Source organism: Engystomops pustulosus, chromosome 7 (assembly GCF_040894005.1).
Source record: "Engystomops pustulosus chromosome 7, aEngPut4.maternal, whole genome shotgun sequence".
NCBI classification, from domain to species: Eukaryota; Metazoa; Chordata; class Amphibia; order Anura; family Leptodactylidae; genus Engystomops; species Engystomops pustulosus.
Window position 1 is genome coordinate 166400744 of NC_092417.1, and position 27517 is coordinate 166428260.

Sequence of the window (27517 nt, forward strand, 5' to 3'; positions counted from 1 at the left end):
GGGATATTCTGTGAATGGGATTTGGCATGTTAGATTTTTTTTCTTTTAGGAAGATAGTCCTGTTTAAATGGAATTTTATGGGTGACTGCTCATTAACTCCCCATTTCCACTAGAAAGGTTTGGGAGCATCTGATACTATTTTTTCCAGTGCATATAGAAGAAAGTAGGTGCAATGAGCACTAAAAAAAAAAACTCTTGTTTTAAAAAGCTCTGGTCTTACAAGTGAGGCTGCAGTCACACATTGCAGTGCCGTGTTTACATGCAAAACCCTGGGTGCTTGTTGAAAATTGCATGCGTTTCACTGGAAACCCAGAAGATGCAGTCAGGCCCGGGCACGTGCATTGTGTTTCTAAGCCATTTGTGACCGCACCCAGAGAGCCAGTTCACATCTCCGTTAGGTCAACTATTATCGCGAGGCAAAACCTGATGTGATCGAACACAGAGAACAGGTGGAAGTCTTTCCATACTACCTTTTCTAGTTACATGTACCACTTCTTTGCAGTAAACCTTTCTTGATGATTCTTATCAGAGAGATTTGGATGGAATATGCACCTGTGTGACATCACATGATTGGGGATATAATAAACCGTGCACTTTTGACATCACATGACTAGAGATATAACAAGCCGTGCACTTATGTGACATCACATGATCAGGGATATAATGAGCCGTGCACCTAAGTGACCAGGGACTGGTTCATATCCACAGGAAGTAAACCATGAAGCTTCCTATAGAACGCCAGCATGCAGAGATCTAGAAAACAGCGAGGGATTGATACAAAAAGTATATTCGGAAAATTGTATGAATAAACAGTATACATTATTTGCTGATAGTGGACATTGCTCGCACTGATTCTGTATGGCTATAAAATGTCCCCATTAGTTTTGTTCTAGAACCAATATTTGCTCCGTACCAGGATGTGATTGTCATGTTGTGGCACATGTCACCCTAACCTTGTATGCTTGGATTGGTTTATTGGTCGGTTTCATAATTTTATTGTATAGAGGATCTGTCAACTCTCCTGACATGTCTGTATTCGTAATTACGTTCTACTATTTTCTGTGAGCATCTATTCTTAATAATTCTTCCATTGTTCTATTCCCCATGGGATTCCATCTATAAATTCATGAATAAGATCAGTATCGAGTCCTATATGATCCCTCGTCATGTGGCTATTTGGCAGGGCCCATAATTACACCATGTGGCGGGCAACGTAGTACCCCCACCCCCCGACTGGACACTCCGATGTCAATTTATACATAAATTGGTAGGAGGAAGAGCAGAAGGACAACACAACAAAGACTTCTAGCAAAGGATGCTAACACGCCGTTAAGAATACGTGTATTTACTTTAATCATCTCCTATCCAAAGTTTCTTGGGAGAGGGGGTTGGAGGCAGCAGGACTGGGTGAAGGGTTACTTGATTGTAAAGTAAAGCTTCTGTATTGTCTGGTGGTGCAGGCAGAGCGTTAGCCATTTCCCCCTTGTGTCCTTTCCATGTTAGAGGGCTTTCCTATGACTTGTTTCCATGGTGATGTTGTGCATTTCATGCCGTTTTGTTTAGTGGAAATCCTATAGATGTGAGTGACATGCTCTTTATTAGTAGCATACATTTGCTCAGTGGCTGCACATTTATTTATTTTTAATATCATCTACAAGAAAGCAAGTAAGGCTTCCAATGCCGACTCTTTTTATAGTAATAACACTTCTAAATTGAACGCTGTGTTTCTATCACTGGGCTGTAAGTGCTGATGACTATTCTCCTATTCAGGAATCCTTGTTATAGGCGTGTCTAGGTACAGTATGTAGGCCTGGCTAGTAAATTCGTTCTCTAGTGGAGTTTTCCCCTTTCCTATCAAGTGCTGTGGATTTGAGCATTTGCGAGTGACTTTCTTCTGTGAGGAATAAAGCAGCAGCTTTCGAGTGGGAGAGATGTCATCAGGACCTGTGCTGTCCGCTCCAGTCTTGTGGATGAGGCTGTGTCTGCAGATTGTGCATGGATTTCTGCAGACCACAGCTGAATGTGTCTGCAACAGAACTGCCATGTACGAGTATAACCTACAGAAAGAGAACATAAGCTAAGGATGCATGTGTATGAAGAAGTTAGATGGAGTAGTTGGCTGAGGATTCACTGACATATTCACGTGTATTATCCTTATGACTGTGTCTCAGTATAGACAAATGTATGAAGAGCAGAACATTTTAGTTTTTAATACGGAAGACAGAATAATACGTAGAATAAAGTTGTATCCAGGTTAGTGAGAGGTCAGGAGAAAAAGCAACATCGTAAACACGATCTTTATTAAATTTAATGCAAGCAAAATTGTAAAATTTTACGTCACAATGATCAATCTCTGTGTCACTTTTCAGAAACTATTTTTGTGGAATTATTACATACTTTACTATTTCAAGGCAATATGCGCCTGAACCAGGGAATTACTATTGTAAAATGAGATTACATTCCGATGAAGACCTAACATGTTAAATTTGCCAAATATATGCTTATCCGTAATTGAAAAAAAATAATCGCTATTAAAGGGTGTTTCCCGTATCCACAGAATTGGGGATAACAATGTGATTGGTGAGGGTTTGACTGCTGCCTACGAGTGCATGAGACACCCCAGCTTTGTCCTCAGCAAATTTTGGAACAGGGCTGCACTTCAGTCATTTAGTGAAAGCAGAAACCTTGTTCATGTGATTGTTTGGGTCCCCCCTTAATTCTACTTAGAGGGAACCTGTCAATGGTATTGGGACATTGTGGTTGATCAGCAACTTGGTGTCCCAGAAAACCCTTTACTTCCTTTGTCCTGGGCTTAGATTAAAAAGACCTGCCTACCATGAGCTGGTTTATTGGCAGAGCTGCCCTGGTCTGTGCAGTAGTTCACATAAGCCTAACCCTAACATTGTACCCCGGTACAAGGTGCATTCTGGTTGCTTTTTGTAACATTAAGCACCTTTAATGCCATATAAAGTAGAAGGCTTGTTCATGTCATTTGTGTGTCTAACACCATAGTTATCTCTTGCTAACACTGTGTAGTATTCATTTTCTGTGTGTGTGATAAAACTGCTGAGGACTGCACTGATTTATCTTTTCTCTCTCAAAACCTTCCAGATCTCTAATGCAAATGTATTTGATTATCCATATAACGAAAACTTTGCAGAGCCGCATCTGCCTTGTCAGCAATTGTTATGTGAACTGTTCTGTATTTGCTCCCAGTGTTCTTCTCCTGATACATCTGTGCTCCCCATAGGGTTGTGTGTGTGTGTGTGTGTGATGCCTTTTTGAGAGATTGCGTCTTGAGTTGGCGAGATTTTGTGTTGAGTTCTAGTAAAAGTGAAATATAGCGCTGCGCTGTTGCTTCTGGCTCTTTCAGTGTTTATAAAACTGGAGCGGTAATTGAATGTTGAAGTTTTCCAATTCACCACTTTAGTGTGACCAGCGAAACGCACCAACTACTGCAACATGATGTAATATCGTCTGCATAATGAATAGTCAGAATAATTCAAAATTGGTCAAAAAGTATGATATATAGATATGTGTGATATAAAATCTCTAATATATAATGCTGAGTGTATGTATCTCCCCTAAGGGAATCTGCACCGTCGCGTTTACAATCGGCAAAATTTGCACAGCCGTTCCTGTGACTCGGAGGATGTCATAGACCAGGTTTTGAGTCCAAATGTTCGCCCTGTGCTTTCCCAAATACGCCTATTAACCACCATCTGCAGGAGCCATTGTCTGCTGGCTCTTGTGGCAGTAAGCAACCAATTACAGCTCAGTTTCTATTTTGCCACAGGTCATTAATATGAGCTCTGAGCTTTGATGGGGGGCAATGGGGGACATGTATCATGTTTATTGCTTCCTTTTTTTTGTGCGACTTTTTGCAGTTTGTGACTTTTTAGGCGCAGAATCAAGCAGCGCACCAAAATTATCTGCCTCCAGGATGGTAATGCATTGTGTCATATTTATCTTTGTTGCCCAGATGTTTTTTCAACACGGAGCATGCTAGACCCAGACTTACTTTTTGTAAACTACTACTACTACTAATGTCCCAAAAGTGAGACTAAAGAGGTAACTCGTCACATGTATCACAAAGGGGAAAAACTTAAGATCCATTGCGATGATTAAGTAGGCCGACTTCAGGAAACTTGAAAAAGCTTATTTGTTAGGTACATAATACCAATAGAGGTGTATAGGACGTAAAGATTCCTAATCAATAAATCATACTCATTACTACTTACGTCAATGAAATCGTTATACAAACTTTATTAACATTAAGTATGGCCATCAAAAAATAAACAATTAAAAAGGGAGGAAGCGACAGCGAAGCGTACGTCGGGGTGCTGTGGCAGTGGTCGTGACTCATTGGTTTAAATTTTGGTATTATGCAACACCCGGGTGGGTAATATGCTTGTTTACAACCGAAATTGGGTATACTGTGATCATTGACATTTGTGCATTTGATAATGCCCGTTACGCATTGAAAGACTGGTGACCATCACCACACTGTTGTTCTTGTGGATTTTACTAGATGTTTTTAATTGTTTATTTTTTGATGGCCATACTTAATGTTACTAAAGTTTGTATAAAGATTTCATTGACGTAAGTAGTAATGAGTATGATTTATTGATTAGGAATCTTTAGGTCCTATACACCTCTATTGGTATTATATGTTTTGTATTGGTAATAGGAGCTGTTTACCTAGTATTGGGTTTTATTTTTTTGGTATTTATTATTTGTTAGGTAATACTGATAGAGAGATGGAGTTAGAAAATATTTTTTGTGAATCCATTCTATTTAGTTATAGCTAAGACTAGCTATTTACTATCCAGGGCAACACTAGGGGCTACAGCTAGTATATTTGTGTGTGTGTGTGTGTGTGTGTGTGTGTGTGTGTGTGTGTGTGTATATGATATGTATGTGTTCGTTCTGGTTTTCTGTTAGAGTTTTTAAAGCCAAAAAGCAGGTGCGGATAATAAAGGGTTACAAAAGATAATTGAGAGTTGCTCTTAACCCTTTCACGACCCATGATGTAATAGCATGTCACGGGTCGGCTGCGGGTGCATGGAGAGGGCTCATGGGCCGATCTCTCTTCATAGTCGTTAAGTCTTTGCTGCATATCGCAGCAAACATATAGGGTGATGGCACACGTGGCGTTTTGAACGCATTTTTTGGCCTGTTTTTAAGCAGTCCGTCAAACGCATGTGTTTTTTTAATGGACTGCTTAAAAACGGGCCAAAAACGCGTTCAAAATAGCACGTGTGTCATCACTCTTACAGGTAACACCCGCTATCGGTGCTAGCCCGCACATCGTCGCCAGCAAAGCTGCAGGCGGCTTCAAAAATATGGCTGTGCATGGGCGCCGTCATCTTACTGGAGTTCGTTGCTCCGCGTTGCCAAGACAGCCTCGGGTCTTCCGAAGAGCCTAGGCTGTCTCGTTTTGCATATTGTAATGAATGATTAGGAAAATCATACAGTAGTATGGCAGTATATGGTAGGATCAATCGGATAACCTAGGGTTGAAGTATCCTAGGGAGTCTGAAAAATAGTAAAAGTAAAAATGAAAAAAAGTTAAAAAAAAAAAAAGTGTTAAAAAACCCCCATAAAAATTCAAATCACCCCCCCCTTTCCCTAGAACGGATATAAATAAACAGTAAAATGACAAAACAAAAAAGGGTGAGGTCTTTAAAGGGTTAATTTTCACTCTGTTGCTGGTCAAAATGTACATCTGGAAACCTGGCAGTGTGCATTTGAAACGCAATACACCATCTCTACACAGCCGTTGTATAGCATTTTGAAAGGCAGTGTGAATGCCTGAATGCCAGTCATTGGGCTTTAGACCAGAGCTAGTGTGCTAGTATACACTCTCAATACATCTAGTGATGATCCATGAAAAACTGATGTCCTCCATGTGTATGAACCCATGTTCTGTACATACAGGTTCTGTCTAATGAAATGTACCAAATGAATGCATAATTATGTGAATAACAGAAATAAAAACCTAGAATACTGATATTTGTGCAAAGGGCTGGGGAAACACTTCTGTTTTTGCGGTACTACTGATTGATTTCAACTGTAGTTTGACAGCTGCAGTACACAAGATTGCAGGTTGCAAACAACTCAATTTATTGCTTTGGACTGTAGCTGATGCTCGACAGTTAAAATCAATTTGTAGTACTAGAAAGCGTTTGTCTATCCTTGGCCTAAGGGTTCGGTCACACGTGGCATTTGCTTTGTCTATAGAAACGCAATGCAAACGCCTGGTGCTAGGCCCGATTGCATCTGTGTTTCACTGTGAATGCAGATGCGATTGGGCCAAGCCCCAAGCATTTGCATTGCGTTTACTTGTTCCATTTCAATTGTGTTTAGAATCTCATTCCAATTGTAACTGGGAGTGGCTTGGCCCGATATTTAAGTTTGAATTGCGTTTGGAAACTCAACTCGAGCATGAGGAGTTTTTCCCGATTGCAGAGGTGTTTACACTTGAAGACTTTGTTCTTGATCCCAATTGCAAGTGTTTAGGTCTAAACAAATATGAGACTGAGAGGAGACCTTTCCCACTGCCCTTGAATTTCGTTTCTAATTGCAATTTAAATGCTGCACATGAATGCGGCCAGAGGCTTCGCCAAAGCACTGGGCAGCTGCCACAAGAGTGCACTTATGTCAAATAACCAAATGGCATACATTCACTATTTACATATAGTAGATAATAATCTTTATTTTCTTTCACAGGTTTAGACTCTGAAAGAAGTATTTGCTCGGAGTAGAACAACGTGTGAAAAAGCTGCGGGATTTGGGAATTCGGGTGGGGAAACTGGAGAAAGGAGAATGGAGCTTCAGACTCTACAGGAGGCCCTTAAAGTGGAAATTCAAGTTCACCAGGTAAGAACTCTTCTCCATATATCATTGGTAACCAAAGATGAATTCGGGTCCACTGCAAATTGGTATATTTAGAGTAGGAAAGAAACAATAGACGCCAATCCTCTTGCTGTTAAAGGGGTTGTACTAACTATTTAAGTTTCGCTCTGCCCACCGGATACTGGATAATAAGCTGATCAATGAGGGTCCATCACCTGGAACCCTAACCAAACAATAGAATGGGACCCTCAGCAGGGTGGAGAATGTGGTACCATACTCGCTGATTCTGCTCCTCCATTCAATACTATGGTTTTGCCAGACATTGCTGAGCTTAGAGTTGCTATGGCATCTCTGGGGTCCGATCGGAACCCCAGAGATGCCTGAAGGCAGTGCCTTTAAGATGGCGTCTGCGACATCATCTTAAAGGCACAGTGTCAGCCTATGCAAGTGCATTAGCTGACACTGCTAATACCCTGCAATACATAAGATGATTGCTTGTTCATGTCCCATGGTGGAAAGAGTCAAAAAGTAAAAAAAAAAAAAAAATGTTTTTCGATAAAAAAATAAGTTTATAAATCGCTAAAAATGCCCATAAGCCCCAAAACATATAAAGAGACATATAATGCTCAAAAAAGTCTAAATCATAACACAAACCGCACATATATAGTATCACCGCATCCGTAACAACCCGTAGAATAACATTAAATAACTATTGAGTCCGTACAATAAACGCAGTTTAAAAACCGCCAAAAATTATGATTTTTACCTATTGAATCCCACAAAAAATACAATAAAAAGTGACCAACAAAACATATGTACTCCAGAATGATACTGTTGCAAAGTACAACATGTCCCGCAAAAACAAGTCATCAACCAGCTCTGTAGCCAAAAAAGTAAAAATGTTATGCCACTTGGAAGATGGCGATGCAAAAATGATAGATTTTCCCCCACATTAGGGTTTTATTTGGCAAAGAAAACATATTCATGTCTGGTATCCCCGTAATTGTATTGACCCATAGAATAAAGATAACATGACTATTGGGCTATACGGTGAACACGTAAAAAAAAAAACTAAAAAATCCAGTACAGAATTGATGCTTTTCTACTCATGACCTCAAAAAAAGTTCCTAAATTTTCAACAATAGGGGATATCAACCTCAAAATGGTAAAACTGGGAAAAACATCTCGTCCCGCAAAAATGCCGTCACATGGCCCCAATAACGAAAAAGCGAAAATTTTATAGCCTGCAAAATGGGCCAATGAGGAAACTAAAATCCTGCCAGCTGCAGTTCCCTCTTTCCTTTCTGCGCCTCGCCGTGCCCCCATAAAACAAGTAACTGCCACATGTGGGGGGTCTCTGCACTCCGGAGAAATTTCATAACAAATTGGTGGGTTTTCTTTTTTTATCTTTTGGAAATGTGTAAATATTAGGGCTAAATGAATGTATAACCGACAAAATTTGACCATTCTAAATTTCACCTTCATTTTGATTCAATTACTATGAAGATCTCAAAGGGTTAACAATCTTGCTAAAAGCTGTTTCTGATAGATTGAGGGGGAAAGATTTTAAAAATGGGTTGATTATATAGGGGGTTTAAATGCTAAATATGTAAAATTTCATTTAAAACAGTATTTATCCGCAAAATAGTCAATTCTGAAAATAGGGAAAATAGATAATCAATTTTTAAGCCGCGTGACGTCAAAATAAATTATCCAGACATTTCAAAAATTATGAAAATGTAAAGTAGACAAATGGGAAATGTTATTCAGCAATTTATTTAGGTGGTAAATCTGTCTGCCTGAAAACGCAGTGATTTTGAATTTCGAAAATGGCAAATTTTTAAAAAAAATTCAGCATTTTTTCTTTTTTGTAAATAAACGCAAAACTTATCAGCCACAATTTACAATTAAGTACAATATGTGGGGAAAAATCAATCTCGGAATCGTTTAGATAAGTAACAGTGTTCAAAAGTTAAAACCATATAAAGTGACGCATACATGATTAATGATTACATTAATCATTGTAAAATCATCTATTCTTTATTATGTAAATGAGGCTGGTCACATGGTCAGAGGCAGTGATGTCACCCCTGTTACCCCTCCCCTCTCCTCCCCCTGCTCATGTCTGTGTGTAATGTATAGTAAAGCATGGCTAGTGTGTGTGCTGCATCTGCTGACATGCTGCATCCTCCTAATATACAGGTGAGAGACACAGACATCAGCTACACATGAATCTGACATGTTCTGCTGTAACATGGCTGCATCCTGAAGCTGCTGTATCTCTCCTCTATATACACACACGCATGCACACACAGGCTGCAGGGGGCGTGGTCACCAGCACCAGGAAGCACATCATTATACAGCCACACATCATTATACAGCCTCACATCATTATACAGGCTGTCAGTCATGCACTGGGGGTGTGGCTGTGCCTCCCACTCATGAATAGAGTGGACAGCTTGAATATGCTAATGCTTCATTGGACATTTCACAGGTCATTTGCATACAGCTTTAGGACCTCATTGCTTAGGTTTACAGGCATGTAGAGGGACAATAAAGGGATAGAGACAATGCTCTCTAATGGCAGTTTATGAAAATATATTTAGTTTAGGGGGGTTATTTTGCATGACGGGTTCTCTTTAAGCTACAAAATGGCTGCGTCCTTAAGGGGTTAAAAAGCTTAGTTTATTAACATATACTAGAAATCCAAATTTCATTATAAGCAATAAAATATTCTTGCACGGGACACCTGAAACAAAAGTGCGTTATAAATCGGGATTATGTTCAAACATTTTGTGTGAATTGCATGACGGGAAATCAAATGGCATGTAACAATAGAATAGAGCAAAGTATATGTGCTAGAAACGAAGCATACACTTTTTACCGCACCAAAATACACATCTGATTCCTCATCGATTTAAACACTATGCACCTGCCAACCAAACTGATTTGAAAACTATTCCAAACGGTATGCCAGTGCAGGGTTTTGCCCAACACCGGGGTTGGTCAGTGACATGCTATGTATGTAGAGATCACCGCTGATGACCTGTTTTATCCATGGATGAATGTGAGGAGTTGGCAGCTGCTTAGTTTCATATAAGGATAAAATTAAGTAGGGATCTAAACGGAACACATAGGTGAGTTAAGGCCACTGTAGTTTACGGCAACTTAATACTGACTTGAAACACATTGCTGAGGTCTTTCATCAGCCCAATTATTTCTATAGACAGTATGTGCAACAGTGACCCCTGCAGGAGGAATGTGGGAACTTTAACTTCCTAGCACCAGCTCAAACATTTGTAGTTCTTAGAATATTTCTAAACAAATTTTTACAGTGAGTGTTTTGATCTAAAATGCTAAAAATTCTAACAGCACAATATGTCATGTCACGTAACAGCACAATATGTCATAGTTACAAAAAACCCACACAGTTGGCCGTGAACTTTTTGGTACGATTTTTCTGTAGTAAATGTTGCACCAAATGTCACCACCATAAAATAATGTTTCAGTTTAGCACAGAAAAACATGCTGTAGATACTCATCAGTTTGAAAGGAATTGTCATTTTCTCTGGCATCGGTTACTAAGGAAAGCCCTTATTGGATAATGAGGCTGTCAGTCACTGGGGTGAACAGTGAAGCTCATTGACTGCAGATGAGGCACTCCATCTCCTTTGTGTTAGAAGGAAGTGCTTATGTTACTGAATGTGTCCCTGGTTGCAGGAGATGAATGTAGAGTTCTTGATGGAAACAGCCTTTCTTTTACACTAAAACAAACAGAAAGGTGATCAGGTGAGTATCATTTTGTCAAAAAGTAATAATTTTAAAGTGCTCAAAATTGTTTGGGAAAAAAAACCTAGATAAGGCCGCATCCATCCTAGAGTGGGGGGGGGGGGTGTATGTATGGCATGGCCCGTACACCATGCATCTCTATGGAGAGGGGAGGGGTCACACATCCTCCTCTCCATCGCGACGGACGTATATCCGCCCGGCTACAGCCCGATAGGCATACGTTCGTGTAAATTTAGCCCAACATGGTAAAAGGATTTTGTTTGAAATCTGTGATCCGAGGTCTAGCTACAAAAGCAAAAATGCAATGCTGGGTACAGGGCATTTTTATAAATCTTCAAGCTTGGTGATTAAGCTCCAGCTGTAACTCTGGATCTCAAAGCTCGTATTTTAAGTGAGGCTCTTTTACTAGGATCATTGTGGTCAAATAAGTCTTTAAATATAAATAAATTATATAAATGAACATCAAAAAATCAGGAAGTCATGGTGGAACCTTCTTAAGATGCAAAATAAAATATTTAATATCTAGGTTAATCTGAGCTTAGTATCATTCAGAAAAGCTGCACATTTGCTTCAGCCGGTCTGCTTGATTTTGGTTTTGTTCTGGTTTGGCCTACAGTTCATTTTAGTTTTATCTCCTAGTGTATGGTAGTGTTTTTATGTACAGTTTTTATCAAGCAGTTGACACTTGAATCCCAAAACAATCAGCTATGCCGAAAAATATTTGAGTGGCAAAAAGACGATTGGTCCCGGTTTTGGGCCCTCACGATCTGATACTCAAAACCTATTTAGAGGTAACGTCATCGGTACAATGCAGACTACAGTACAGCTGTCACCGAAAACCTCATAAGTCAACTGTACACAGAATAACCTGATTGGAAACACTGCTGCTCAAATAAAGAAAAAATGTAATTTAAAAAAAAATATTTACTTTAAAAAGTAAAATTCTGTAAAAAATAATTGCAGCCCATGTATATTTATCGAAGTTGTTAACAGTATTGAAATGGTATAATATTTTCTTCTCACTTTTCAGAAATTGGTTGCTCAAATGAAGCAAGATCCACAGGTAAAATTTCACTATTTCTCTCAACTTCTATCACCGCTTTTGTAGTACACTTTAGTGTTTATCCAGATACAGCATTAAGTTTTTTTTTTTAATTAAATTTTATGGTTTGAGAGTTGTTGTCAATTTCACATACAAAATATTTAACAGTTCACATGCACTTTTAGGACTCCAAATCTACTTGCCTTTGAAAATGCTGGGGGCAGATTTATCAGAAGTGTTTAAAGGAAACCTATCATCACTTACTCATAGAACCAGGCGCCGTGACTCAAAAAAATTGTTTTATATTTATAATACATGGCCTATAAACGGCCGAAAAACGCCATGTGTGACATCACCCTTATAGAGCAGGTCCTATTCAGCTATCCTATTTGTGGCTCTTTCAGTCCTTTTTACTGTCATTGGCTCTTTAGTGGACCTGATGACGCACAGGCCTACAACAAAAACTGTATACATTTGTATGCAGGTAGTCCAAGTTTCAAACTGTCTAAATTTGCATATGTGCTACAATTTTGACACATTTGCATAATTGATGTCGCGGGCCCCTTTTGGCATACTAATCATAAATGTGTTGAGATATATTTATTAAAATTTTTAAAGTCATTATAAAACTGATTTCTGCAGTAAACTTTGATAAATATGGCTGACATTTTTTTAATGTGTTTTTAAAATATTGAAAAATGTGTGTGCAGAAAGCCCTACCTTTTTTTTGTTATTGTTGTAAATAACATGTTTTATAGAATACCATATGGTCTGCGAAATTTAATAGAGATAAATCACACAATCATATTACAATGTAGAAACCCCTCCCCCACTACATTGTTGGTTGAATTGTTCCATATCTTCCAGATGACAGAGAAAAAGGGTGACTGTGTAAATGTGAACCAGAGAGTTCAGCACAGGAAGTATACTTCCATTGTTGTGGATCGTCCTCCTTCTTATGACAGTCCATGCAGCCTAACCCGTTCTTAATAAAGAAAATCATATTTATAACACACCGTGTGTATACAGAACGTTACCAGTTTGCAGGAGTAAAATGTACTGTCAGTCTGAGGCTCTAAACATATCTAGTATCTCCTCCATTCACTGCACATTCAGTGCATCCACCAGGAGATCAGCATACAATTATGGCTGTGTCTATTTAGTATTATTTTTCTAGTTTTCTGTGTCAGTGTTCTACTATTACTATTTATTAGAAAGAGTTTCTCTTACTTCCATTAACATGTATATATATATATTTTCTCCTTCAGAATGCAGACTTAAAGAAACAACTTCATGAACTCCAAGCCAAAATCACATCTCTGAGTGAAAAGCAGGTAAGCTAAGAAATCATTATCTTATAGTGGATATTACATACCAGTAATTATCCATTTTGGGAATTAATTGAAGGGTCTTGGGATGATGAATAAACCCACTTGCCTCTGCAAGTCTTCTGATTCTCAAATACTTGCTATTGTAATGTACTCCCCCAAGCTGAGCTGTCACAGAGTGCAAATGTATTGAATGAGTGTGTGTGTTTATGCCATCGCATCCATAAATCATTGTAGTCTGCTCTTCTTTAGCAGTCCCATAGAGATCATGTAGACACTTTTAACTTTACTTCCTGGTAAGCCCTTTAACATGTTGAATTCATACAGACTTCTAGAACAATGAACTGCAACTCGCAATGTAGTCTGAAGGGTGCGGTGACACGGTGCGTTCTTGGTATGTGATTTTAAACTCATGCGTTTTTGCACATTTACCATGCATTTGACTGGTTTGAATCTGTTTTTCTTCATATGTTGAAGTGAAAGCAGCTGTGTTCACTTTCACAGTTGCTTACGCTTCCAAAAATTAAAAAAAAAAAAAAAAAAAAACGATTCAAACCAGCCAAACGCATAGTAATTATGCAAAAACGCATGCATTTCCGTTAAGTTTGAAAACTCACCATTACAGCCGTGATCTGTCAGGGCATGCTAGGAGTTGTAGTTCTGTAACAGCTGGAGAGCCACAGATTGCCATCCATTGTCTTATTCCTTTCAGACTTGTTAACAAGACTCCCGCAGCACACTGAATACATTGGTGACATACAGAGCTTTCAATCAATATATTATACTTGTCAGCATAGAGGGGAAAATCTGCTTTTTTTTCTTTGTTTCCAGATGGAATGAAGTGTTTGATATGTTGTGTTTGTGAAGTATTAAAGTTCTGTTCCTGTCATTGTTTGTAAGTTTTCTTGTGTGAGGGCTTTGTAGAACAGATTGCTACAAAGTGCTGCTTTAATGAGAAAACGTAGCAGAGTTGTGTGTGTATATATATATATTTATGTAAGCATGCATGTGTGCGTGTTACTGAAAGGAGCATCTCTCTCTGCAGTTAATATCTCCTTTTCCAGGATGGGTAAAACTGCTGCCTACACTTGAAGGCGGAAATCTATTTCCCAAGTATGGTAGTGGCCAAGAGTGTCCGTTTGGCCGCCTCTTACTGTATAAGGAACTTGACTTTCCTTTGCACAGTGGCCCACTGACTAGGAATCTCTGGTGCTGTGTGACTATACTGTGGTATACATCAAAGTAAAGGTAGTCCCTGGGTTACATACAAAATAACTTCTGAAGGTTTGTTCTTAAGTTGAATTTGTATGCAAGTCGGAACCATATACTTTATAATTGTAACCCCAGCCCAATTTCTTTAGTCTCTGTGACAAACAGTTTAAAAATCCAATTGATTGTCATCAGAACCAGTATTAACAATAAAGTTTAAGTCCAGACAACTTGGATGTTTATTGTAGTCTCAGGCTAAAGTACAGTAAATTACCAATATCCAGAGGTCCGTTTGTAACTAGGGGTCATTTGTAAGTCAGGCGTTCTTAAGTAGGGGGTCGCCTGTATATACAAATATGGGGAGTCCCCCGATTACATACAAGATAGGTTCCATAGGTTTGTTCTTAAGTTGAATTTGTATGCAAGTCAAAACTGTATATTTTATCATTGTAGCTCCAGACAAAAAAAAAATAATTTTGCCCCAGTGACGACTAGTTTCAAAAAATTTTTTTGCTGTAATTGGACAAAGGATTATCAATAAAGCTTCATTACACACACCTTACAGCTGATCATTGCAGTCTGTGACTATAGTGAAGCATTCAGAGACTTCACCAGAGGTCAGAGGGGGCCGAGGGGGTCAGTCTTTCAACTAGGGGTCGTCTGCAAGTCGGGTGTTCTTAAGTAGGGGACCGCCTATAAATGCTTCAGGTTATAGTATACAGTGTTGATAAAGGTGTCATGCAATGAACTTCTGTTTGTACCAGCAGAAACAAACACAAGTTCATCTGCAGAAACAGAAAGTTAAAAAAAAAATTGCATCATCCATAGAGTTCAATAGGAGGATCCTTAAGATGGTCGATGCAGAATTTGCACATGCATAGCCAAGTTAAAAATGGAAACCTTTCATCAAATTGACAGATGGTTATAGTGTAAGATTTTAAGTACATGAAACGCTGGGAAATTTGGTAAAACCTATTGGTGCTGTGATATTTGCACGCATGGTGATGTAAGGAGCAGCAAGTTTGTACTCTCATCACACAATACAAATCACTGCCTGGACCTGGTCTGAAGGCCTGGAACGGGAACAGTAATGGGATTCCCTAACTATGTAACGTCCTAGGTGTTACGACCAGACGTCTGACCTGTGAACATGGGCATCAAGATCTATTTTCGGAATATCGATTGGCTTTGCACCATCATCCTCCTCTTATGCTGATTGAATCTTTGTGGTTGAAGCGACGCAGGAAATTGTTGGGGATATTTTTGCTTTTACAATCCCTTTTAATTGACTCTCCTGTTATTGAACGCGGATCTCGGTTGTTTGTATAAATTCTTATTGTTGCGCTGTGTAAGAAGAACCCCCAACCTATTCAGAGCCCTTTCAGCCCCAAACAATGACCTCTGGTTTTTGCATGCAGGTTTTTAGACAATTTTTTTTATTTTTTTATTTTAAAGTAATGAAAATTAAAGCACTTAAACTGTATTTTTAGGCCTCGGGGGCTTCTAAGTGGGCAGCCGTAATGTTACCCAGCTGTGAATTTATTATAATGTTTCAGGAATGTAGCGTCCTATTTTATTCAAGAGCAACTCTGCAGGATGCCAGCTTACACTTAGAAATACAGAGAAATGGACTTCAAATATTTATAACTTAAGTCATCCAGGGTGCAGTGGTATACACGTTTTCTTTGTTGCCTTTTGATGTTCCTTTTCTTTGTTTTAAGTTGGTTAAATAAGTAAAAAGAGTAGGTGACAGGAAGGGCCCCTACACCTGTGGTGTTTTTTTTTCCGTTTTTGCACGTTTACCATGCATTTGACTGGTTTGAATGCGTTTTTCTTCTTATCTTGAAGTGTTAGCAGCTGTGTTCATTTTCGCAGTTGCTTACTCTTCCAAAAATGAAAAAGAAAAAAAAAAACTTATTCAAACCAGCAAAATGCATAGTAATTTTCGTTACGTTTAAAAACGCACCCTTACAGCCATGATCTGTCAGGACATGCTAGGAGAAGCTGTTTACAGGGCGCTGTCAATATGGTGCGTTTTTGGACAGTTTTTTTTAAATGGACTGAAAATACATGCATTACTTTGCATTTGAACCAGTTTATCTTCATTTCTAGAAATGTAAGCAGCTGTGAAATGGATTAAAACCAGCCAAACGCATGGTAAACATAAACAATAACCCAAGCCTTTTCAGTCCGTTTAAAAACGGACCAAGAACGCACCAAGCGACGGCGCTCTGTAAACAAAATAGTACAGAAAAAACACCACAGGTGTAGGGGCCCTTCCTGTCACTTACTCTTTTTACTTACCGTATAAGCCGACCCGAGTATAAGCCCAGACCCCCAATTTCAACACAAAAAACAAGGAAAACCTATTGACTTGAGTATAAGCTGAGGGTGGGAAATGCCTCCCAGTATATAGCCAGCAAGACCCCTGTAGTGTATAGCCTGCCAGACCCTGTAGTGTATAGCCTGCCAGACCCTGTAGTATACAGCCTGCCCAGCCCCTGTAGTATACAGCCTGCCCAGTCTCTCTGATGCTCCGGTACTGCCACAGGTCCTTCGGTCCTTTTCGGATCCTTCCGCTCCTCTTCGGGTCTTCGCGCTTTGCCGGCACACAGAATGACGTCAGCTGCTTGCCGACATCATTGTTTGTGAGCCGTTGGCATCGCGAGGAGACCCGAAGAGGATCCGAAGGACCCGTGCTGGCACCGGAATTTCAAATCAAGCATAGGACCTACGGGTGACGTCGGAAAGGTGAGTTTTGACTATTTTTTTCTTGACTCGAGTATAAGCCGAGTTAGGGTTTTTGAGAACAAATTTTGTGCTGAAAAACTAGGCTTATACTCGAGTATATATTTTTAACCTACTTAAAACAAAGAAAAGGAACATCAAAAGGCAACAAAGAAAATGTGTATACCACTGCACCCTGGATGACTGCACCCTAAGAAAAGACTCCCTAGAACTATTGATAGATCATCAACTAAACCTTTTGGACTTGGACCACACAGTGATGTGCAAAATTTAAGATAACAAATATCCTCACTCTCCACATCACAACTAATGATAGTGAATGTACCCGATAGTTGCTAAAAAAAAAAAAAAGATTCATTCTACATCATTGGATTGAAGTGTGTGAACAGTCATGTTCACTTTCATTAAGCTCCATGTACTTTCTCTGCACTTTGGATCAGTTGTTTGTGGCTTGTGTGTGAGATCTGTTGACTCCAATAAAGACTGACAAGGGAAGGAGTAGGATCCGTTCTGAGTTTGGCTCACACGGACACAGAGCCCACGGGTCCATAGAAATGAATATGTCCCTGTGCGGTCTGTTGGATCAAGGGCTAAGGTTCAGCATCAAGTTCGGTGGTAACCAGGCATTGCAATCTTGTGAAGTGCAACAATAGGTTGTGATGTAGCTCTAACCTTACTGCCAGATACAGGCTGATGGCTGCAACGTGTCAGTAGCCATATAGATGCGTATAACTGCTGCTGACGTAAAACAGGTTTACATTCAAGCAAGTAGTTTAAAGAAATGCTAGTGGACCTCTTTCCAAATAAGACCTCTTATTGGCAATGAGGGAGAGCCCCTTCTACATTTAAAAAAAATATCTACACCGGTGACCTGTGCAGCTTCATCATAGACTTTATTATGACTGTTTTTTATGGTTAGATCTGCTATTTAACACTAATGGAAGTATGCACATAAATAATATATGTGAAGTGTCCAGACTTCCCCGGTATTTATAACACATGCCCTTTATGCTTTCACAGTAGTGTATATGTGTATGAACATAATAATGGTCTTATGTGGATAAGGATCTGCTGATAACTTTTTAACTTTGTGATAATTGTGGACATCTGTTGGAGTCTGTTAAAGTTTTTACTTCAATGCTAGGTATTTCGGTGACAAAAAATGTGACCTACACAATATTATGCAGGTTTACTGTTATTGCTGATCGGTGTACAAGTTCACCCTGGGAAATTTAGCTCTACTCTGCTGTCAGACACAACCAAACAACAGCCTCTCTAACTAGACTTATTATACAGGCTCCCATAATGCATTGCTCTATGTATAGGACACCTCTGAGGTCAGACATTGTTAAGGTCAGAGTCTCTGGACGTCTTTCCGATGCTCAGAAAATGCATGTATCGTCTGATTGTGTAGCTTGTGTTGTAGGATGTAGAGTGAGAGGGTTAGTAGTGTGAACAGTGTGACAGACAGTACTGTATGTGCTGATTTGTGTGTCTCCAGAGGAGGATGTGCAGCCCCCGTTCTGCTGATATTACTGGTTAGAGGATACTTATCCTGACATTACAATTTAGAGCAACACAGTACATTATGGTGCTCTCTGTGCTTTTATGTGGCATGTTTACAGCTCCACTTCCTTTCAAATTGGCAATTGTTGTATTTCTTCACTTTCTGGAGCTGGAGAGGCCTGTGAATGTGCTGCCATTAGTGTTCAGCTCAGGCTCTTCTACAGAGTAAACACAATCTCTACTTCTGAGCATCTATGGGCAAAAATATAGTTAAAGCTGACCTGCATTTCTGTGTTCTCAAATGTGTGGGGGGTGAGAGAAAGGAGCGTGGATGATCCCTTTGAGCTGGTTTCCTTTGACTGATGCTGCTAAAAACATTTCTTCCTGGCACATAACAGGGTTATATAAATACACACAGCCCTCCTCTTTCATTGCTGCTTGTAATAAAACAGAACCTGCTGATGATAGGCTGGGTGACATTAAGCTTGTTGTTTGGAGCCAATATCTCCCCTTTTCCTCCCATAAAGTAGGAAAAGCAAATTAGAAAAGTGAAGCTGTCAGATATAGGGTGGATGGATACAACAAGAGTATATTCCAAATGTTTCCCTCACAAGCATCAACCATCTACTGCATGGATAAAAAGACACCAGCATGTTTATGCACCCTAGTATTACAAAAGGAGAGTGACCACTGATAGCTGGGATGATTTTGAGGAATAGGCATCTTGTTCCACAATCTATGCAGTTCTGCCAAAAGTAACAGTATCACAATGATGTCTTTCTATTGTCTGGAATATTCAGGATTCTACAGAAAAAGATCTGTTAACGCTGTATTCCAATTACCTAAGTCATCCATGGGGGCAGAGAAGAGTCATGCTTGACCCTCCTGACTTATCTTGTGCTGATGCATTATCCTATGACTCAGTCATCTTCAGCAGCTGCCACACTTTTGATGCTGTACCTAAACTATGGGACATCATCAAACCATAAGGGGTATTTCATCTGTATGCAGCATCCAAAGTTCAATTTCTGCTAAACACTGAATCTCCCAGAATGTAGAAGGACAGCATTGTATTTCTGTCTCCATTCTGGATGAAAGGCTGGAGGAAATTTTGTGGACCCAAATTCAGATAACAGGTTCCTTATAGACTGGACAGTCTTAATCAAACCGTTTGGACATGTACATATATGTACATTTTCATGTTTTCGAAGGCCCTTTGCACACAAGCTTTTCAATACTGGTGACATTCACTTTAATGGGCAATACAGGCATCCATTTAAATGACCGTACCGTACACAGAAAGATCATGCCATACCATACGTACAGCCCAGCTGCATGGCTCCCTATTGCGGAAGCGCTCCTCAAACACCCCCTTGTCCAACCAGCGCTATGCTATGCCCATTTTCCAGCCAGGGTGTAGCATACATTGATGTGTAAGGATGATTTGATATTACTGCAGACTATGGATTACATACACACAGATTATGAATGCAAATATAGTTAATATATGAACATAACACACACAAATAAAAAAAAAAATATATATATATATATATATATATATATATATAATATATTTATAATATTTCAAATAACAAAGACTTTAACCTGACACGGATTGCATTGTTGGCATATTTCTAATCAAAACAAGCGAAACACCACTGCATCTCATAAAACAAGGTCTACAGAGTGATGTAGAGGTGAGAAAAAAAAATACATATTTCTGCGTTATCAGAATGGCAGCTTCTGTGATGTTTTGCTTCTTCAATTGAACAAACACAAATACTGTATCTGCGTGCTGAATTAAAGACCTACTACTATTATAGTCTGTGTTATTGTTGGGGCTGACAAAGATTTCTCCTTGTTGTGTTTTTTCTCCTGGATATTGCAAGCTAAAAAAAAAGGCCTTCTGCATTGAGACTCCTCCCAAGTTTTAAATGAAAGAGTAATCCCAATCGCAGCCTGGAACGTGTTTACATAAAAATCGTTTTCAGACCGCTCTCCCCTACGCATACACGCTGTGTCAATTCAGAGCTTCCAGAGCTTAAAGTTTACATCACAATTCTCCTCTGCCCAGGATTGAAGTGAAATTATTTGCTAAATTGTAGCACTAAAATAACAGGGGGTCGATCTCGATCACCGCTGTTTGCTTGTTATTCTTGCTAGGCTCAGATTGCTAATATAAGACTTTGCAGTATATTTTGGTGTAATGAGGTCCCATCAGATCTGCAACTTAATTGTGTTTTGTCTCCCATGATAGGCCTTCAGTCAGAAGGTTATTTTCTTCCAGGCCATAATAGTATTGTGCTACTTTAAAGCCATTTTCTGCTTGAGTGCCTTTCCTTCATTGCCACCTACAAAGACCTCAACCTGGAAGCTGTGGGCTCCACGTTACATCCCTTGCAGCTAGTTCCCTCGTGCCAAGACACTGACACCGCTTTTTGATGAGTTTGCACCCTCAACTTGCGAAGCATCACAAGCATGGTCTTCAATCTTTGATTGACATCGCTTTAAATACCTGCGCATTCAGGAGACAGGTGCCTAAATACTTGCAGCAGGGGACAATTATGTTACATGCACACAAATATTACTGTCGTCATTTTATATTGCACTACAAGGGCTGCTGAGCAGAGAGGTTTTGTGGTTAGCACTGGGGACCTGGTTGCAAATCTTTCACACTCGAAAAGATACTTATTGGGGGAAAGTTTACTAGGCAAAATGTGGCTGAATTCTTGAGTAATTCATGCAAAAAAATTTTTTTAAAAACATGCATTATTAATACACGGAGTGCAATTGGTGGTCACATTTTAAATACGTTCTGAAACCTCAGCTTACTTTATGCCAGAAAATGCACCAAACTTTTGCCCCATGCACAAAAACCGTATGCCCGTACCTGGGCATAGAATATGGCCGGGTGCAGGAGTGAGGAGGTGTGATTGCTTCTCACCCCTTTCCTCTTTGAGGAGAATAGCCATGACCAGGTGCCATAGAACTCTATGAGAGCCGTCAAAGGGCCACACAGTTTGCAGCTGTATCACCGGCCCCCAAACGGTAACGTGTATGGGGCCTATGCCTAATAGACATAAAGTTTGACCAAATTCCCTAGGCTTCATTCACACATCGTGTTTGAATTTAATTTAGAAACTCATTTCCTGCACAGAAAGCAAGAGCTTGTAGTGTTTATTTCAGGAGAAGCTCCTCGCCATTGCGCTTGCATAGCACTTACAGTATATGCAATGCAAACGCAGTGAGTGAACAGCAGAACTTTCTAGTGCCAATTCAGATCCAAAATTTCCTTGAGTAACTTCGTTGTTGGGGAAAGGAATAGGAATTACCTGATTGGAATTTGGCTTCCGGCCCCTTGTAGGAGATGAGGGACCAACGTGGTGTTGAGTTCTGTACAGCACTGTGGTATAAGTTGGCACACGTATGTATAATATAGTATAATAGTAACCTGTGTGCTCTTGACCTGGCATGAACTACACTTCATGCAGTGAAGTTGCCAAGATGTCCCTCCCCAATGATAATGTCAGTAATATTGACTTTTTTTTCTCTCTGATTTGTGTTTAATTTCAAGCTTAAATCTGTGCGTCGAGAGCTGGAGGTGTAATTATAATTATAATTTCAATTTTATTTATTTTTTTCCTACTTGAAGGTCAAGCATATTTATTGAGCTTCCTCGAAAATAATTAACCGTGTTTGACATGCAAATTATCTGCCAGCCTCCCATCCGTTATCCAAAGAGCCTCCCACTGTAGGGGCACATCCCAGAATTTTTTTTCGGACTTTGCCAAGGCATTTGCAGGTATCGCGTAGGGATAATGTTGCTGAGTCGCTACAGATTTTATAATATGCTCTGCAAGTAATTAAATCCTTGCAGGAGATTCTCATAAACATACACAGGTAGTAGAGAAACCTTATACAGTGCGTATTAGAATCCATTGTATTATTACTTAGTAGAAAGATACACAATGTGATAAATGTGACTGTGTGCGCTCCATCTCTCATTGTTTATACGATACTATTGTACCTGGAGACTGTCATTGGGTTTATGCAGGGCTCCATTCATTCAGCACAAACCCCTCGCTCCCGTGTGGCACACAGCTGTCTTACAAGTCAAGTCTCGACTTGTATACAGGCTCTCGGCAGTAAACATCAACTCGCCACCACTGTAAATCTTCTGCGCCCATTTGTCGGTGCATTAAGTGCTGCTTTTAACTTTTTAGAACACTGAATGCTCTAATTTTCATGAACCATCACCATTGCCATAGCAACAAGCAGCAGTGGAAGGAATAAATGCAACCAAATAAACCAGTGCCGCTCACTTTCCTCAAGCAGGCGTCAGCGATCGTTTCTGTTATGTAGCTTAGGACTGTAAATGAAGACGTAAAAAGGGCGGGCGACTTCTGTGTAGTAGAAAACTCTTATTTCTTAGTTTCTTCTAATTGGTGAGGAGGCCGGGGTCTATTTATAACGTTCGGTGGTTGTATTATTGTGTTTTTATGGTTCCTGCATAACAGCTTGATATTCTTTCCATTATCTGGAGTTCAGACGCTTACTTTATGCCAATTTTCTTCCTACCTTTTTGTTATGTCTTTGTTTCTTTCTGTGCGTCTCATTTGCAGCACTTGAGAGCTCAGTGAGATAGTTTTTCATAATTGAGCCGAGCATCTGGAAGTGTAAATTATTGGTTTAAAGATTTGGAGGGGCTTTGTGTACCTTCATTATTCTGCGCGCCCGGCAGTCCGTGTTCCGTCAGGTGCAGAATTGACAAGTGTTTTCTTTGGCCAAAAAAAAAAAAAAAGAATAAAATACTGTAACAAAAAAAGTCACTGACTTAATTGAACCTCCATAAAATAGCCTTGTGTGACTAGTGTTTTATTCGGCCAAATCGGTACGTTCCCTCAGTGGTTTGCACTGGGCAGACATGCTGGAGTTTGCATGTTTAATAGTTTAGAAAATTAGATGAAAATCCATTCTGATAAACCAGGGACATTCCTCATAGATTCAGTCTCCGTGACTGTGGTAATCTTCTGATATTTGTTATCTATGGCCTCCTTCCTTCTAAAATCAACTTTTCAAATTTATGCTAATGACTCAGAAGTGTTACCCTAGCCCCTCTGTAACACTGTCTCCACCTCCCCTCTGTTCCCTCAGCACTTCCCCCTCCCTCTGCCTGTTATTATGTCACAGTAAGAAAGGAGGTTTCAGTACACAATGGGAAGGGGTATTTCTAGTGCACATACTTACAGCCTGTGTAGCTACAGCATGGAGGGGCTCCCAGAGCCCTTGCTCGCTCCTAATTTTAAAAGGTAGGTTTTAAAAGATGACATGGAAGGCAAAGGATAACAAATAAGGAGATTACCATAGTCGCAGTACCTGGATTGATGAGGAAGTGTCCCTGGTTTATCATGCTCGATTCTGATGGTAAATTTCTTATATGGTGTTATATTAAGTATTTTTGTTATGTTCTATCTACAGGATAAGTGATTACAGCACAGTGGCTTAGTGGTTAGCATTACAGTCTTACAGCGCTGGGGACCTGGGTTCAAGAATTTGTATGTTCTCTCCATGTTTGTGTGGGTTTGCTCTGGGTCCTCTGGTTTCCTCCCATACTCCAAAACACACTGGTAAGTTGATTAGATTGTGAGCCCCATGGGGACAGGGAATGATTTGTTAAAGGGGTATTCTCACCTGGGCATTCACATTCAGTTTCGCTAATCTTCCATATATAAACATTTTTTCAATTGGATGTTATTTAAAAAAATGTTCCTGTGTGAAGATAATTTCCTATAAATGTAGACATGTTGTCCCTTAGAAACGAGATGGCTTCCTCGGTTACGACCAGGTCACACTCTGGCAGCTGTGGCCAGACATGCGCTATTGAGCCCTGCCTGACCTCCTGGATTCAGTGATCATTACCACAGGACGGGTGCGGGACATGCAGTAACTCCTGGACATTTCACATACCAAAACCTTTTTGTTTATTTGTGCAATCTCTCAGGCAGAGGTGGCCGTATCCGAGGAAGCCATCACGTTTCTAAGGGATAAAATGACTACATTTATGAGAAATTATCTTCACACAGGGACATTTTTTTTAATAACATCCAATTGAAGAAATGTTTATATATGGCAGATTTATCAAACTGAATGTGAATGCCCAGACGAGAATACCCCTTTAAGCTATGCAGCGCTGCGTAATCTGTGTCATAATTCTTGTATTTATATAGCGCACAATCTGCACTGAGTTGGGACCGGCACTGATCACAAGACCAATATCCCCAGCAATCGCCAATTGAATGAAGTGACTGGTTGAGCAAGTGTCCAGCCGCTCCATTCAATACAATGAGTGTCAGTATGTCCAACACTCTCATTCACAGTCCATGAGAGATGGCTGAGCACTGTGCTTGCCAATTTTCGGTGGCAGGGGGACATGCCTGACCTGCTTCTTTATTCACGTACTGAGAACAAGACCCCCGTTCTTTGGATCAGTGGTGATAATGCATATAGGGGATAATGGTAATATGTGATACAACATCTAGTGGACACTTTGAGAAGTACACATAATAATGGCCTCCATGCAGCACTGTAGAGTATGTTGCCGCTATATCATTACAATTATTTATAAAGAAACCTTGAAACTGTGTTGGAGGTACAGTTTTGATACCATAGCATTCTGCCATATTGCAGCTCCATGCAGAAGAGGCATAATCTGGCTCTGCATGATGATGAATGGATGCACCTATGTGTAATTTAAACCAAGCTTCTTCTACCTGCCCTTGTCATTCCATATTACGGGTTACAGGCTGCCTCTCCCTACCTTAGCTCTCCATTGCCTCTGTACTAAGTGTGTAGACCCTGAATAACAATGCAGACAGTCGGATTGCAATACCTTTTTAAAAACTAGTTAACCATACAGTTTTATTAACATACATGACACTGACCATCTGCATAGAACAATTCGACACCATTGAGGAACTTGCCTTGCAAAAATGTTTGATGCCAGTGACCTGCGGTCACACCAAATTGGTAGTACTGATTTTGTAGGATTCTTGTGTGCAGTTTTTCTGAGACTTGAAACCTGTTTTTTTTTTTTTTTTTTTTCTTTATGTACTAGGATCTTCTTCAGCAACCCATTTCTTTTAGTATGCACAGTCACGTGTTTGCTTACTGCTCTTGTGTACATAAGGAAATTGATCATCGGTCTTGGGATGCTTTACCATTGATAAGTGTCTTTTGTAAAATGACCCATCTGTGTTTCCATAGAAACAAGTGTCTGACATACAGTTCCCTCTTGTAGTCGCTGGCAGAAGTGCTTGGGAAGGGCGGTAAGAAGCCGGCTTGAAGCTTGACTGACAGACAGCTGGAGAGTTCTGCTTCACTGTCTCTTGTAAGGTCGACTTTAATGTCCTCCATGCCCGGTCTGTAGAGTAGTTCCCATTTGTGTGCTTACAGGGTATTTGTCAGGGGTTAGTTTCTGGGGGTTATTTTGCATTCCATTAAATAAACTTGTCATTTAAATCGGAATTATTTGTATGTATGTATTTAAGGTTTTTCTTTTGGTTGATGTAAAAAAAAAAAACACTCCAGTGAGTATATCTGAATGGCCTGCTGCTTTGTCAAGGATTTTGCATGAAAAGCCATCCTATTACTGCATCAAAACTATTCTCTTCACTTTAGAGGTCTACTAAGAAATATTTTATACTTTTTCTATTCTCTAAATGAAGGTTGGGAAATCTGCTTCTCCTTCCTCTTAGAGGTAGAGCTGTAGGTGGGCAGAAGAGGCATCACTATGAACAATGACAGGACATGAGGTGTGTCGCGGACTACTTCACACACTCTGTAGACCCCATTGAGAAGCTGTAGAGATGCGTCACAGCCTATGTTACTAAACACTAGCTGGGCAGGGCTAGACATGTGACTCTGCAGTATGAGAACAGGGTTACATGTCCAGATGTCTTTACACATAGCAGATGGAGCTAGGGAGAGGTTGCTTCTTGACACAGAGCCTTTTAACTAGGCAGGAACTTCTCAAAAACCAACAATTGCCCTTCTTGGGGCACTTGTTTGTATTGGAGAGGTTGCTCTTATTAGGAACAGGCGTAAATCTGAACTAATTGCCCTTATTTGGGCACTCTGTAGATTTGTATTATGATGCTATAGTGCTGATATTTTTACTGCTGTATTTTTACGATTTTAGGCTACATTCACACTGCCGTTGCCCGCCGCATCATAGCACGGCGGCACACGGCCGTGCCGAGGAGGAGGGGAAGAGCACCGCTCACCCCTGCCCCTCTCCATAGCCTAACATAGAACCCGGCGCTGTATTCCGTTGAAAGATAAGACATGTCCTATCTTTCTACGGGGTAGGGAACGGTATGGTGCCGCAGGCGTGCTGCACGGTACCACTCCAGTACGGCGCCATGAGGCCATTGCGATGAATGGAGGATGTATATTGGCCGTATATACAGCGCCCGTATATAGGTCCCCCATACGTTCGTGTGATTGTAGCCTAAGGCTGCATTTACACTGCCGCATGTGGGATATATATACGGCCGACGTATATACAGCCGATATACGTCCCCTATAGACGGCAATGGGCACACGTGCAGCACCGTACCGCTCCATACCCCAGGAAAAGATAGAACATGTCCTATCTTTTCACGTATTACGGCTCCGTGTGCCATATATCCCTATGGAGAGGGGCCGGGGTGAGCAGCGCTCACCTTCTCCTCCTCTCTCTGCGCGCTGCCGTGTGCCCGCCGTGCTGACAGCACCCTTGCATTGGCAGGGGGAAATTTCTCTTGCACAGTCTGTAAAGCCACAGCATAGCTTCTTAGCATAATTTTAAAGTTTGACTTTCAGAGGAGGCCATGGATAACAGATATAAGAAAACCACAGTCCCGGTGCCTGGGTCTATGAGGAAGTGCCCCTGGTGGATTTTGATTATCTTCTGACCTCACAGGATACAATCATGTTCACCGTTCCTTTGCAGGTCAATGAATGGTCTGTAATGTATTAATAAGTATTTTCATGC

The 27517-nt window shown here is 40.2% G+C and overlaps 1 protein-coding gene across 6 annotated transcripts in view; it reads left to right on the forward strand.

Moving 5' to 3' along the window:
• PHF21A (PHD finger protein 21A) overlaps positions 1 to 27517 on the forward strand; it is a 71188-nt gene that overhangs the window by 17787 nt on the left and 25884 nt on the right. For all 6 annotated transcript variants that reach the window (XM_072118816.1, XM_072118818.1, XM_072118813.1 and 3 more), the window contains exons 2-4: positions 6733 to 6882; positions 11678 to 11710; positions 12958 to 13023. In XM_072118816.1, the coding sequence (XP_071974917.1) occupies positions 6829 to 6882; positions 11678 to 11710; positions 12958 to 13023 (153 nt within the window). In that variant the 5' untranslated portion in view covers positions 6733 to 6828. The remainder of the gene's footprint in view (positions 1 to 6732; positions 6883 to 11677; positions 11711 to 12957; positions 13024 to 27517) is intronic.